The sequence below is a fragment of the Bombus pyrosoma genome, linkage group LG3 (genome assembly GCF_014825855.1).
Source record: "Bombus pyrosoma isolate SC7728 linkage group LG3, ASM1482585v1, whole genome shotgun sequence".
Classification (NCBI taxonomy): domain Eukaryota; kingdom Metazoa; phylum Arthropoda; class Insecta; order Hymenoptera; family Apidae; genus Bombus; species Bombus pyrosoma.
Window position 1 is genome coordinate 8361105 of NC_057772.1, and position 13237 is coordinate 8374341.

At 35.1% G+C, this 13237-nt stretch overlaps 2 protein-coding genes across 7 annotated transcripts in view; both read right to left on the minus strand.

Annotated features, from left to right (window-relative positions):
• Positions 1–459: 459 nt before the first annotated feature.
• LOC122577922 (odorant receptor 13a-like) lies at positions 460–6903 on the minus strand. Its single transcript, XM_043749627.1, has 9 exons — positions 6760–6903; positions 5286–5411; positions 5105–5225; positions 3928–4189; positions 2335–2457; positions 2120–2210; positions 1897–2036; positions 976–1108; positions 460–592 (listed from the first exon to the last, which is right to left on the minus strand). The coding sequence occupies exons 1-9, from the start codon at positions 6901–6903 to the stop codon at positions 542–544; spliced, it is 1191 nt and encodes a 396-aa protein (XP_043605562.1). The 3' UTR covers positions 460–541.
• Positions 6904–12184: 5281 nt separating this feature from the next.
• The window catches only part of LOC122566215 (soluble guanylate cyclase 88E), a 32815-nt gene continuing 31762 nt past the window's right edge, over positions 12185–13237 (minus strand). For 4 of the 6 annotated variants that reach the window (XM_043723166.1, XM_043723168.1, XM_043723169.1 and 1 more), the window contains exon 13: positions 12185–12806. In XM_043723166.1, coding sequence (XP_043579101.1) covers positions 12421–12806 — 386 coding nt within the window. In that variant the 3' untranslated portion in view covers positions 12185–12420. Of the gene's footprint in view, positions 13009–13237 lie in introns of all 6 variants that reach the window. The other 2 variants (XR_006316437.1, XM_043723171.1) reach the window with 2 other exon arrangements.

A 13237-nucleotide genomic window follows, 5' to 3' on the forward strand; every position in this document is an offset into this window, starting at 1 on the left:
TGGGCGTATAGTGGAATTGGTCATGGCAAGGAGAACTATGATAACCCTTAATATTCTGACGTTTGTTCGTCACAGCGCGAAGAAAGTACGAAATTAGGTGATAAACGTATGTTGAAAAATTATACAGAGATCACAAGGTCTTAGGCGGAATTAATCGATCAACTACGTATTGGGTTGGCAACTAAGTGATTGCGGTTGTTGTCAATACCACCTAATGACAAAATCCGCAATCACTTAGTTGCCAATCCGATATATCTACGTTAAGTACATTCGCGTGGTATCTAAAATTATATTGTAAAAAAAAATAATCGAAGAAAAATAGGATTAAGCTGAAAACATAATGTTTAGTTAATGAGTAAAAAAATAACAATTAAAAGAAGATCGAAAGAGTAACAATTAGACTATTTTTTATTTCAAGTACATAGTTCAGTCAACCTTACGGTACCTACGCTTCTTTCATGGCAACAGACGCTTACATTGTTCTTATAAACTCTCTTTCTTCTTTGCAAATCGTCAATAATCATCGTTCATTGGTTGATAATTATTGAACGGAGCATAAAACCATGGTATAAGAAAATGATGTTCGTGCAACCTTAAAACGTGAAAGATAATAAAAATGTAGTAAATAATTTAATTACCTGCTTCGTGTCTGAAGATAATAATATTATACGTATGTATGATACATACAATAATAATATTTGATAAATTAGCAGCAGTGAAAATGGATGTTTTTGATGGAGCAATCAAACAAAAGTTTGATTGTATAAATAAAAATGAATTACGAGATTTTCTTAAATGAATGTTAATTAAGTGAACAATGGTTTACGTGATCCTTCGATTAACGTTATTTAATTGTCAATATTGATATATTTTGGCGTTTATGATCATGCTATGATATGTACCTGAATGATCATTAGACTTGAGAATGATTTCGTGACGATTTAGGGAATGATCAATGTAGAAAATAAATCTTACCGCACTGAAACTCTCTAAATTTAAAGTGTAGAATTTGTAGGCTGTTAATTTCAGAGGCGTTATGCTTTTTGATAGCATCATCATTAAAAGCTTCCTGCAATTAATCGACGATAGATACCATTTGCCGTTTGTTCTGAAAATACGTACGTTCCTTTGAATCTTTAATTTGTAATCTACAATTTCTACTTTAATTTACATAATCTGATTTATCGTCTACTTTACTTCACGAATCTATTTATTAATACTGGAATCAACTACTTGACTACTACATAAAACTCTATTAAATAACGCGAAATTTACCACTGAGAAAGGAAAGAAATTTTCACGATTGCAAAAGTCCTACTATTAAAATTTATATACCACGAAAGAATAATTTTCTAATTTGTTTATATACCATCTGTAGTTAAAATTTCCATGCAATCTACGACGATTAAACGATTTATTTATCCGTCTCTCTTATATCTTTTCGTATCGAAGATATTAAAAAGCACACGAATAAGATAAACTATCGTCATTTGTTCAATCATTTTTAAACAATGCATAAGATATACATAATTAACAAGTTTTCCAACGTAACACGAGATAGTGGAATGTCCTCATCGAAAGTTTCACTTTGAATTTTTCTAATATCAGCTGCACATCAAAATCTAACATAACGTGAAATCAGAGCGAAAATATCGCGGAAATTATAATTATCGTTGTCTTCGTAATTCATATTTCTATCACAACTTTTTACTAAAACCTCGAATTCCAAGTACTTTCGTACAACATTTTTGTTCTTCATTTTACTCGTTCAACGTACCGACAAAATTTGCATACCAAACTACGAGACACTCCGCGTTTAATTAACGCAGAACCTTCGTGCTTTTCATTCGTTCGAAGAAAGTCGATGGATAGAAAAGGTTAAAGAAAAATCCTTACGTAAATTCGAATATACGTTCGGTGGAGTCCGACAGCTGTTGTCCTGGCCAGCTTACGAACAGAAGATCGCATAGCAAGGAAATCGTCACCGAGATATATCTAAAAGCCAAGGCTGCGTTTTCTTGTATGTTTATTACCGCCTAATCGCAATGACAAACAATTAACGTGTATATCGTCTTGCTGACAAACGATAAAACGAACTTGATCCGAATTACAAACCGACCTGGAACTGTGTGAAGCTTACGCAAATCATGCTGAATCCTATCTGAAGCAAGTAAGACGTTGTATTTGCGTCCTCGAGTATATTAGCGAATCTTGATTAGCGAAGGAGAGATGCAAAGATCGATATTTTTATTTCATTGGAAACACTTAGAAACGAAGAGAAACGTGACAAAGAACTCGAATAGAGAACAATCTGAGACGATTAAGAATACTGACTCGATTATGTGTTCGTGCAGTATTACGCAGTCCTTGGCATTTTGATACCATTTATCATCGCGTTCATTGGCATGTAGTTTCACGTCCATCACGTCGCTTTCCACGAAGTTTTCTAGCTTGAATCTAAACAATTACGATTTCACGATTAAAAGTGTTCTTCGTTTATCTTCTTATAAGCAACGTTAATTGATTCACGGTGCAATTGCATTAATCGTTCGATACAGATTGAATGAGTATTTGAAAGAGTGTACAATGTTGGCAAAAATATTTTAAACAATCCTGTCGACGATCAGCAGACTGTGAATATTTATGTAATTTTATATTTTTATGACTACGATTAGAGGAACGAGAAAAGATCGTTTCATTTGCTATAAATATCATATCGAGTACTTTGGATATTTCGTAGATTTTTCCATCTTCTGTACGTTCTGTGTATCTTTGCAGCTTTAAAGTCAAACATGCTATAAATTGATAAATTGATAAATTGATATAAATTTGGGAGTTGCATCTATTTTTGCGAATTTTTATCGCTTTATTTATTAGGATATTTTCGAACGAACGCATAGAGCTTCTCTTCGTGAAAAAATAATATTCGATTACGATGTGGCAACACGAATACACTGTACAACTTACTTCTCATAAAAGAAAATTAATAAACGACAAATGGAGCTAGCTGCTAAATCAGTTGCAATAGCATTTTTCAAAATATTTTTACCAGTTTCGTAGACCGCTGTTTCGATTTATACTAAAGATACGAGATTTCATCGTAGACAGTGTCTCTTGTTAGCTGGTTTATTTAATTGTGCGCGACAATTTGAAAAATTCTAAACGTTCTAAACTATAATAAAAACACAAATTTCGCAGAAGTTCGTAGCTTACCGTAATCGTTTGAGAAAGTATGGAAAAGATCTCGAAATTTTCGATTAACGAAGATTGCATATAAGAGAAATCAATTCAATCGGTATTATCCATATATTCGTATTAAACGTTGAAATCTCGTTTTTAAATCGGCTAACATTAAAAACGTATACGCAATAATATTTCGTATCAATTCGTTGCCTCTTGTAACATCGAGTCGCAATGTAGATACCTTTGATATTCGATGCTTTTGGAGGAAATTAATTTCAGAAATTCAGAATTGCTCGTTAAATAATTATTAACCCTTTCAGTGTCCATAGATCAATCCGAGGAATTTGTCAGAAATATAAAAATTTATGCGCCTTTTGCCTGCACAAATATCGTACGTACCTTACCACTCGAAGAAACCTTTGCTAAGATTTTAAAAGCTTCATAAAATATATTGATTGCTCGATAAATATTTATTCTTTTCGACAATTTTCATTAATTGTTTCTTACTTTCCAACAATTTTTCGCAGATCGTGCTTGCTCTTCTTTCTCAATTTCACCTTACTTTTCCATATCGCTTTTGACATCAAAATAAACATCGCAGTGTTTGCCAATTTTTCGCCCTATTCGTAGTCGTATCAACAACGAAATTCTCATGAAATTTACGCGACAGAGGACAACTAAATTGCACGGAGATCGATCGAAAGTTTCGACGGAAATTTCTATCGATACAGTTAATACGGTTACCTCAAAACTTCGCAAAGTCCGCACTCGTGTAGAACGTAGACAGCTATTATCGAGTTGATAGCCAAAACAATTGCGGTGTACGCTAAAGTGCCAATGTACGAGTGCACCAAAAGAGGAAAGTAGTATTTGTCCACGTCGACGAAATGTTCAACACGAAACGCCAACGGTCGGTCGTCGGATATATTGCAGAGTCCTAAAGCGTCAGCTGCATTCAGCAGCAATGGCATCGCCGCAAACGGTGTTATTAATCCGCATAAGAAAGCTGTGGTCAACGTTACGAATTAAAGTTGCGGAAGTTTGAAAGCACCGTTTCGTCTGCTTTCCCTTCATTTTTCTCTTATTTTTCCAATTTTCTTACTTTCTTGGACGCTCGTAAATTTCGCAAAAAATATTTCTCATATTTATTTTCGTCAAATAAAATCTGAATTTCGAGCGACGCGAGACGAAGTTCTCATAATAGCGAAGAATCTAACAAATTCCACTGCTCATCGAGCAATTTTGCCCATTTTTTTCTTTCTTTCTTTCTTTTTGGAGAGATAAAGATCGCTTCGACTGGAACTCGCATTAATCTTCGATATAATCGACGACACACGTATCGTATAATTTCAATTTGTTGATATCAATTATGTTAGTTGTATGCAGCGTCAATTGCTGAAAGTTCTAAATCGATTTAGAATATTTTAATAATAATAGCAACTCGGTATGAAATCTCCCGCTCGATCTAGGAATTCCGAAAGAATTTTAACACGCGTTGTCGAATATCTTGAGAATCTTGAAAAATGCTTGCGATATAAAAATTTATCTATCGAAAGTTTGAACAGAGTTCATATAGCGTTCGATAAAGAGTAAGATCAGAATGAGTGAACGTAAGGAAAGCAGTTACATAGAATTGGGAAAAATTAAAGCCAAAGAGTAAAAAATAATAAATACACAGATATTATGTTTGAACGATAAAGTAATAGGTTCAGAGTGAAACGGATAAAATATTCTCAGGTTTCTAGAACATTCAAATTTTCTTACAATTGATCTACGTTAAGGATACATGACGTAAATGTTATTAATATATTGTATCGTATATGTTACTAATATAAACGTTATTAGAAGGTCAATACGTATGAGATACTCACAGTATTAATCACTCTTAAACGCTGTATCGCAAGTTGCGAGGTCGCCTTACCTACAAAACTGATAGTAATTTTCTTTCCTATCGCGTATTGTTCGCAAAGAAGATCGTACTCGTTTCTCAGTTTTTTATAAATTTCCCAGTCTTCTCGCATTATGTCCAGCAATCGTCTCATCTGTGTGATCGCGCGTGAACGTTAACGTTAACTTTGACACGAGAGACACGGCAAACTTACCTGTTTGAAATTGTAAAAGAAATTGATATACTTTGCGAGGCACATCAAACTGATCATAAAAGGCGCGAAACCTTCCAGTAGCGAGTCTATGTCGTTGGCAGTTATGGCAGCCACCATTCCGCCACCCTAAAAAAGGAATATTGCAAAAGGAAAATTCCAATAAAACGTTCCGCGAGAGAAGAAATGAAAATTGCTAACAATATACGTATAGCATATAATAATGACTACTACATAACGCAAGACTATTACATTCACATCGGACTATACAGGGTACATCAAAGTAAAATAACATCTCAACTTGTACTAATCTTCAAGCATCGTTACATGAAAACCAACTATTAACACTTTGACTGCCACGCCGAAATCACATGTTTCGCTGAGGACGTCACGTGAGTATTTTTATTATTCAAAGCATATAATGGCAAAATAATAATAAATTGATCATATAAGACAACATTCTTCCCCAATGGACCGTTTATTTTATTAGTGATCACGTAACCACCGTGGCGCCTTGATAACAGTTGATAGCGACATATTGTAACAAGGCCTCGTTTATTTCAACAAATCATTCGCATTCGTTATTTCGTGGTAAGCAAAACGTGCAGAATATATCGTTGAAACGCGTAGAAGATATTAGTCAACGGTATTTGCTCATTCTATGTATAATAGTAAGGTATGTGCGCACTTCTAACTCCAATTATATGATTATAAAGCAGCATTTACGATTATTTTTTAAGGTGTGTTTATAATAATATTCGTAGATTACCCCTCAAAGATATGTATGTAAACACAGTGCACCGTTAGATGCAAGATTTGTTCTCATTCTTTTTTTTTTTTTTATTGATGTTCTAATAAAAACGTTCAATTGTTCAATGGAGCACTTTTCATTTCACAGTATCTTCTAATTATCGGTTATATTCAAATTGCCCTAATTGTCAATTTTCATACAATGTTTACAATTTTAATAAGTTCAAGCGCTCTGGTCACCAATGACCATCGTGGCGTCACAGGAAAAACCGTAACAGTCAAAGTGTCAACATTTATTTCCTATGGAAAATCGACCAAGTAACGTATGCCAAAAATGCAAGAAACCTTGTAGATAAAAATATTCTTTTTTAAATCGTTCGTTGAATCATTCGCCACTTTATTACACTGTCGAAGCACGAAGACGATCGGATGTGGAAACTATTTAAAATATAACGTTTGTAACTACATAACTATATGTGACAGCAGAACGAAAATCAAATTACGCGCAGTTATTTCGATACATTGATATTTGTTCGGCGAGGTTTTAGCGAACAGCAGAGCATACACCGAGTAACGTAATTAATCGGTAGAATAAGTCGAGGTGCGAATAATTCGAGGTTCGTTGCAATGGACAAAATGGAAGCTCTGCAGATATAGATATTTATAAATCAAGTCCAATATCTGGCTGTGAAGTGAAATATATTTGTTTCACGATGTGCATCAATACCTGTAGGATCACTTGAGTAACAATGATGGGAATGAAAACGATTGCAACCAAACTCCTTTGCAGAGTAGTTTGATACGGCCAGATGCCGATCGTAAATAGAAGGTACTTATTGAGTCTCAAGTACTCATATTGAGTACTATCCATGCCGAGATGTTCGATGTTTCAATGTATTTTCCTCGACTACTTCCCAAAGACTGGCCTATGAAGTTTAGCCAGACCTATCATTGAAGATCCGTTCTCAACAAGGACGATTACTGTCATTAGATATTCCGTTTCATAGACGATATTTAAGGAACAACTACACGAAATTGATTCGTTCAATTTGTCACGCAAACGATGGCAAGCAATAGGTGAAAGCACGGTTGACGATTTATTTAATTCAAAGACTGAATTGCGTTAATTAAACTCTTCCGAGAATCTATTATTTCTGCATAAAGAATCAAAGGCGAATGAGAAATCTACGACCGAAGTGACGTTTTCAAATCGACTATTCATTCTGGAACACGCAATCTGGAAAATACGTACAATGAAGTGAGACATTCTGCGAAGTTACATGCCAATTTCGATTTATAATTAAAGGATACAGCATCGATTCCTAATTAATGGGCATCTAACTTGCGGCACAGTTCTTGGTTGCCAGTATTGGACACAGCTGTATGAAATATTGTTTCGAGTTGTAAATAGCAAATTTAGTCGTATTTTTGGGAATAAAATATTTTATTTGCGAGAAAACTTGTTAAATGTATTTATATTTGAACATTCATAGTCGAGATATTTCGTTTATTTTAATTTATTTTTGTCGGCCATTCAACGTGAATATTACGCTGGATTCCGAAATAAAATCTGAATAATAATACAGAATAAAACGGTATTGCGAATATGCGCGTGATGTTACTCGATTCTTTATTTTTTATTTCAAGAAACGAACAGAAATGCGTTTTAAAATGAATATAAAAGCTCTCGGTGGAAGGTAGTAGGTATCGCACAGTATAAACTTTTATTCCCGATATTCATATCATCGTAAAGATTAACAATTTTCAATCGCATTAAAATTCGGAGCAGGCAACAAAATTCGCAAAATTATTCGTGATGCGATAATTTAATGACACGATCTTTTTCATATTTCGTAATACGTACGGTGAGACGAAATGATAATATTGCGAGTAATTACGCTATTACAAGTAACGTTTTTAAGAAACAATTGCAAATTTGGAAATTACATATATAACAAATTCTTACATATATATTTGTCATTTTTATTTTAAGAAACAGGATAAGTTTTCTTTGTATACAATTCTTCGGCCGTAGATTTAAAATTGAACAGTTTGAAAATACACAACGACTTCGTAACGCTCGTTATCTTCGTTTTAAAAAACAAAATATGTTGTTAGCTATACATATTTAGTCTTTTAATCTTTCGTTCAAAATTATTTCTTTACGTATCTGCTATATTTCTTATGATTACTATTCTTTTGAGAATTTATCGAGCAACGTTCGTTGACAGCCAACAGATATGCAAACGAGGAAAATTCATTTTCAGTCAAGGGGACGATATTAAATTTATAGAAGTTTGTTCTTGAATTGTTTTTATAAAATGCAGCATAAATATTAAGAGATACACTCATAATTATATTGAAAATACTTAACATATTTATTATTTGTGTTACTTCTTACAGCATGATATTTCTCATTAAATTAATCCAATGAAAATTCGACGGATCAATGTAAAAGAAAACACCGATTAATCTCGTGATCTTCTGTTGATTACGCGCCAATTGAATTTTTACGAAATGAATTTATTACACGAATTAAATGCAAATGAATCTATTAGACTTTAGCGTAATTTATAACGTCGGCTGCAAGTTATAACAGAAAATAATTCTAACTTTATAATATCATCGTAACGAATTAACGCTTGAGATCAAGATTAATTAATCGATTAATGCAGGCAAACATTTCAAACGATATTGTTCACAGACAAAGCTTAAAATTAATTATCAACGGAAAAAGAAAAGAGACTACATCTCCGCTAATTCGTTCGCTTATCTGATCAATTTTTCACTTCGTTGCATCTCATTTTATCGTATTTCGTCGATCAATCGGTGATAAACGTCACCTCCGTTTAACAGATTTAAAGCTATCGACGCGACGAACCATCTTCGCGAAAACAAAGATTACAAACGGATATGAAAGGAGTATGTGCCAGAGAAACTGGAAGAGTCACACGCGACGAGTATTAAAAGAAACCTAAGTTCTCGGTAAGTTTCTGCTTCTTATACGATTTAAAATGTACGATACGAGTATCGAATATTAACTTACGTGACAAGAATATACTATATATAAATTTCATTTAAGACACTTTTGAATTGCAATCGTTGAGAATTGCAGAACGTCGGTTTCGATCGACAACGCACACGGTCGACTTTTAAATTTCCGCTAAAACCTCGTGCGTAGAAGCTAACCAAGTGCTACGTTTCTCGCTTGTTCCCTTTTCGCGCGCTGGCCAAATCGCTGCAAACTGTCGTTTGAAATATTAAATACGCGTTATACATACAGCAAACAATGTTATTTGTACACCGAGTCGCGAGAACTATTCCACTACTCGCGGACAATGTATTGCGTGCGTTATAGGAGAAAACATTTTGAAATTTGTTGTTACGAAACTCGATTACCACGATTACATTGATAACGTTTCAAATCAATCTGAAAATGTTTGTACATAGAACTACGAGACATTTAACACGAACACGCGTGCAGGATGCGACCGAACGACACGCAGAAGCCGACACGACGCGATCGCTTGTGGAAAGATGAGAGAAGACTATGAAGTAAAATTTGTTTATTCTTGCCTTAGCTTTTAATGATTAGAGAAAATCTAGTTCGAAAATTCATCGAGTATAATTGAATTGAATTGAGAATAAACAATCGTCGCATAGTCGTTCTACGTGTGAGAATAACATTTGTTCGTAAGACACTTCGTTTGCGAGAAAAATAAATTTGAAAATTCATCCTAATTTCTTGGAAACAAAATTTTTAATGGGAAGATATCATTCTACGTTTCCGATTTATTTTCACACGTAGAATAACTTCTCGTTGATAGCTTAACCCTGTTCAGTTCTAGATCATCCACGTTCAAGTATACTCGATAAATTTTCAAATTCGATATTCTCGAAAACTGATCCGCGAAATTTTATTCTATACTTTTTCCTTATTTATCTGCAAAGAATCGCGTCCTGCCCGATTTTACGTGTTAGTCGAACGGACCCTGTGTTTATATTTCGTGGAGATGACAACAGTATTTAAAGACAGTCGATTAAGTGTTACATTATTAAACCTGAATATTCAGTGAGACTATATTTAACAATTATTATTATTATTATTATTACATGCATCGGATGGCTATTTGTAACTGTATATTAATTTTTTATTAACATATTTGCGATAAGTGTTTTGCAATTTTTATATACATTATTCTCAGACTGATTTCATATTTTGCCAATACAATCGTGGCAAGTATCGTAGTACTAATGAGCTTTCGTTATTAAATACCTTTCGTTATAGTACCAACGAAGTTTCAAAATGTTTTACATAACAGATACAATATGGACATAAAATTGTTCTAAGATCGTAAATGTTCTAATACTATCGTGAGTCAGTATACATATATCGTAAATAGACTGCGGATTTTTATACATTTTTTGGAAAATCTGAGAATGGAGAAATACACAGAATGAACATACGCGAATATATATATGCAAAATATTCAAAGTATTTTATCGTTTCAATTATTTATAAAGATACAAAGTTGCTTAAGTGTCCGCAGTCTAATTATTTAATAACATCTATAAACACGATATTTCTATTATTTATAATCGATAGAACGTCGATTAAAAGGAAGGTAATGATAATAAGTATCTACCGTTTTCTTTTTTCTTGACTGAGATCTTTTCTTTTCGTCATCGATGTTACATTTTTCGTTCCTCGCGACATTAAAAAATTCAATAATTTAAACTACTATCTAAACGTCACGTTGCTTATCTTTCTTATGTCTGTAACATATCTATAATAAATACTTTCTTAAAACAACAGCGCTTAGAATTCTAAATTTATGACTACGTGTCTGTATATAAATTCAAAAATTCCAACATTGCGTATGGAGAACCATCCATCGTTCGATTCCCGACGAATTAATCGACGAACGTGCATTTTAACAGAAAAGTTAAGTTTTTCAAAAATGGAATTATTCAGCTTGCCTTATTCTATGATTCATTTACTCTTCCGTATCATTTTACCTACATTATCGGACAACTCGAAATCACTTGCTCAACCGTATTTTACATATACAGCGAATCTTCTATCAATTTCATTTATTATTTCGATTAATTCGAAACGTAATAGACATATTAATTAGAAATCAATGCTATGGTATCTCTTGCTCGAATAAAATTGCGCACGTAAAGTTTTCTTGCAAATGTTTACCTTCTATGCGATTACCGAACGATTTCACATTTTGAACGATAATGTACAATATGATATTTGTATATTATACGTACGGTGAATGAAACGATAGATTTATAGTAGGACAACTAGAAAACGAAGATAACGAGAAACATCGAATTTGCGTCAAACGGCGCAATTTCCTCTCACACCGAAAGTGTCTTAAACTTATGCTGGCGGTAGTATAGCTTTATCGGAGTTCACACTTTGATAGTAGCGTGTGTCATTCGTCACCGCGACAAAGCTAAAATTGCAATTCCAGCGAAACGTCGAAATTTATCTCTCTCGAATTCGATAAACGAAAATATTTCAAACGACAGTTTCCAACGACTGACGCAATCTCGCAGCAACGCTCTACGACGCTAATCTCGCGATCAGGATATAAAATCGACCATCAGCGAAATATAAGCGGGTTCCAAATCGTCCTAAGGGTGTCAGTGCTCGACCAATGAAAAATGAACCATATACTAAGTGTCCCACGCAACTTGGACAAGCTGTCGTTCTGACACGTTAAAAGATAGAAGAGAATCTCGCTAGACAAAATTAAACGGTATCGTACGATGTATTTTTCTCAATTTTAGTTTTCCCCTTTCTTCTTAATGTAATCTTAAGATCGTCCCTACTTCTTCAAGCTGCGATAAGATCATGAAGATGCGGGAGTTCGATGGCCGCCCATATGTCGTTACAGAAAATCTCAACAGACGTGTCAAAGCAGACAGGCGATGTCTTTTGCAAAATTGAAAATGTCCTCGAGGGAACTCGCGACGAAAGTGGACGTCGAGGTGTACGTCGTAATCGCTCGAATCAAACTGATATCACGAAAAACGTCTAAGTGTACGTACTAAAGTTGCAAAGACTCTTTTCAGAATGCGTTGTATCGTCAAAGAATACTTGGGTTGTCAGTCTCTGAACGATCCTGCTGCTGTAAACAGGTGATCTTGGAATATTCAAAACGATTAATTACCATCGCCCTCGATTAATTTTGTACAACGAATTTTCTTCTCTATCTTCTACCGTTTCAGAGCTGTAGCTTGTCCCAGTTGCGTGGGACACTGTGTATGCTCGCAACCATGAGTTCGATCACGCTCGGTGTACGCACCGTCGAAACAACGAGGTCAACTCGTCGAGAAGGCAAATCGATGGACAGACTCGCAGCTTGTCCTACTAGGCGATGCAGCATCCGTTGTTCTGATGGCGCGTCTTGCCGCTCTTCGACATCGTGAAACCAGGACAACACTGATCTTGGTGCGTCAACGACTGCGAGTTGCTGAGATCGCTATGGAACGTGGTGTAATACTCTTTGCTCTTCTGTCGCTTCGAGACGTCGGAATCGGCAGACGCAGCTCTGTCGTCACGAGACTCCTCCGACGACGAACTCGAGCTCGTCACGTTCAGCTCTGGTTTCGGATGTATCCCAGCCGATCGGTTCTCCGCGCGGGGCGATAAACTGTCCCTGTGCTGTCTGAAGTGCTCCTCGGTGTCGCTCAGAAGACAGCTGAACATCTCCGAGTTCCTGGTCATCACCGCACCCATCGAGTTCGACCTGCATTCTGAAAGTAGACAGGTTTTCAGGGAGAAATTATTAATGTTTCGCTGATAAGGATCGCTATAATGAATAATGACCTTCTGATGACCTAATTCTATCGGGTCGGCCGAAGAGTTCGTTCGGTTTTTCTTGCAAGGTGTCTTTAGTGGCATTTAGTTGTCTCCCATTTCATTCGAAATATCATTCTTAGGGTCGTGCTGTGAAAACTACCACATTTAGCTTGCATTAAAAAAAGAAAAAGGAGCTTGTTGAGATCGGCGAATCACCGCGTAACCATTTCGACGGCAAATTTAGATTTCGAATTATTCGATTCGTCGGAGAATCTCTCGATAAGAGAAGCTGATACGTATAAGCACACGTAAACGTACAATTACGTCTGGCCTGAAACTCTGCCGTGTATTTTGGATCGTTGCCTCACATACAACGCTCTAATTA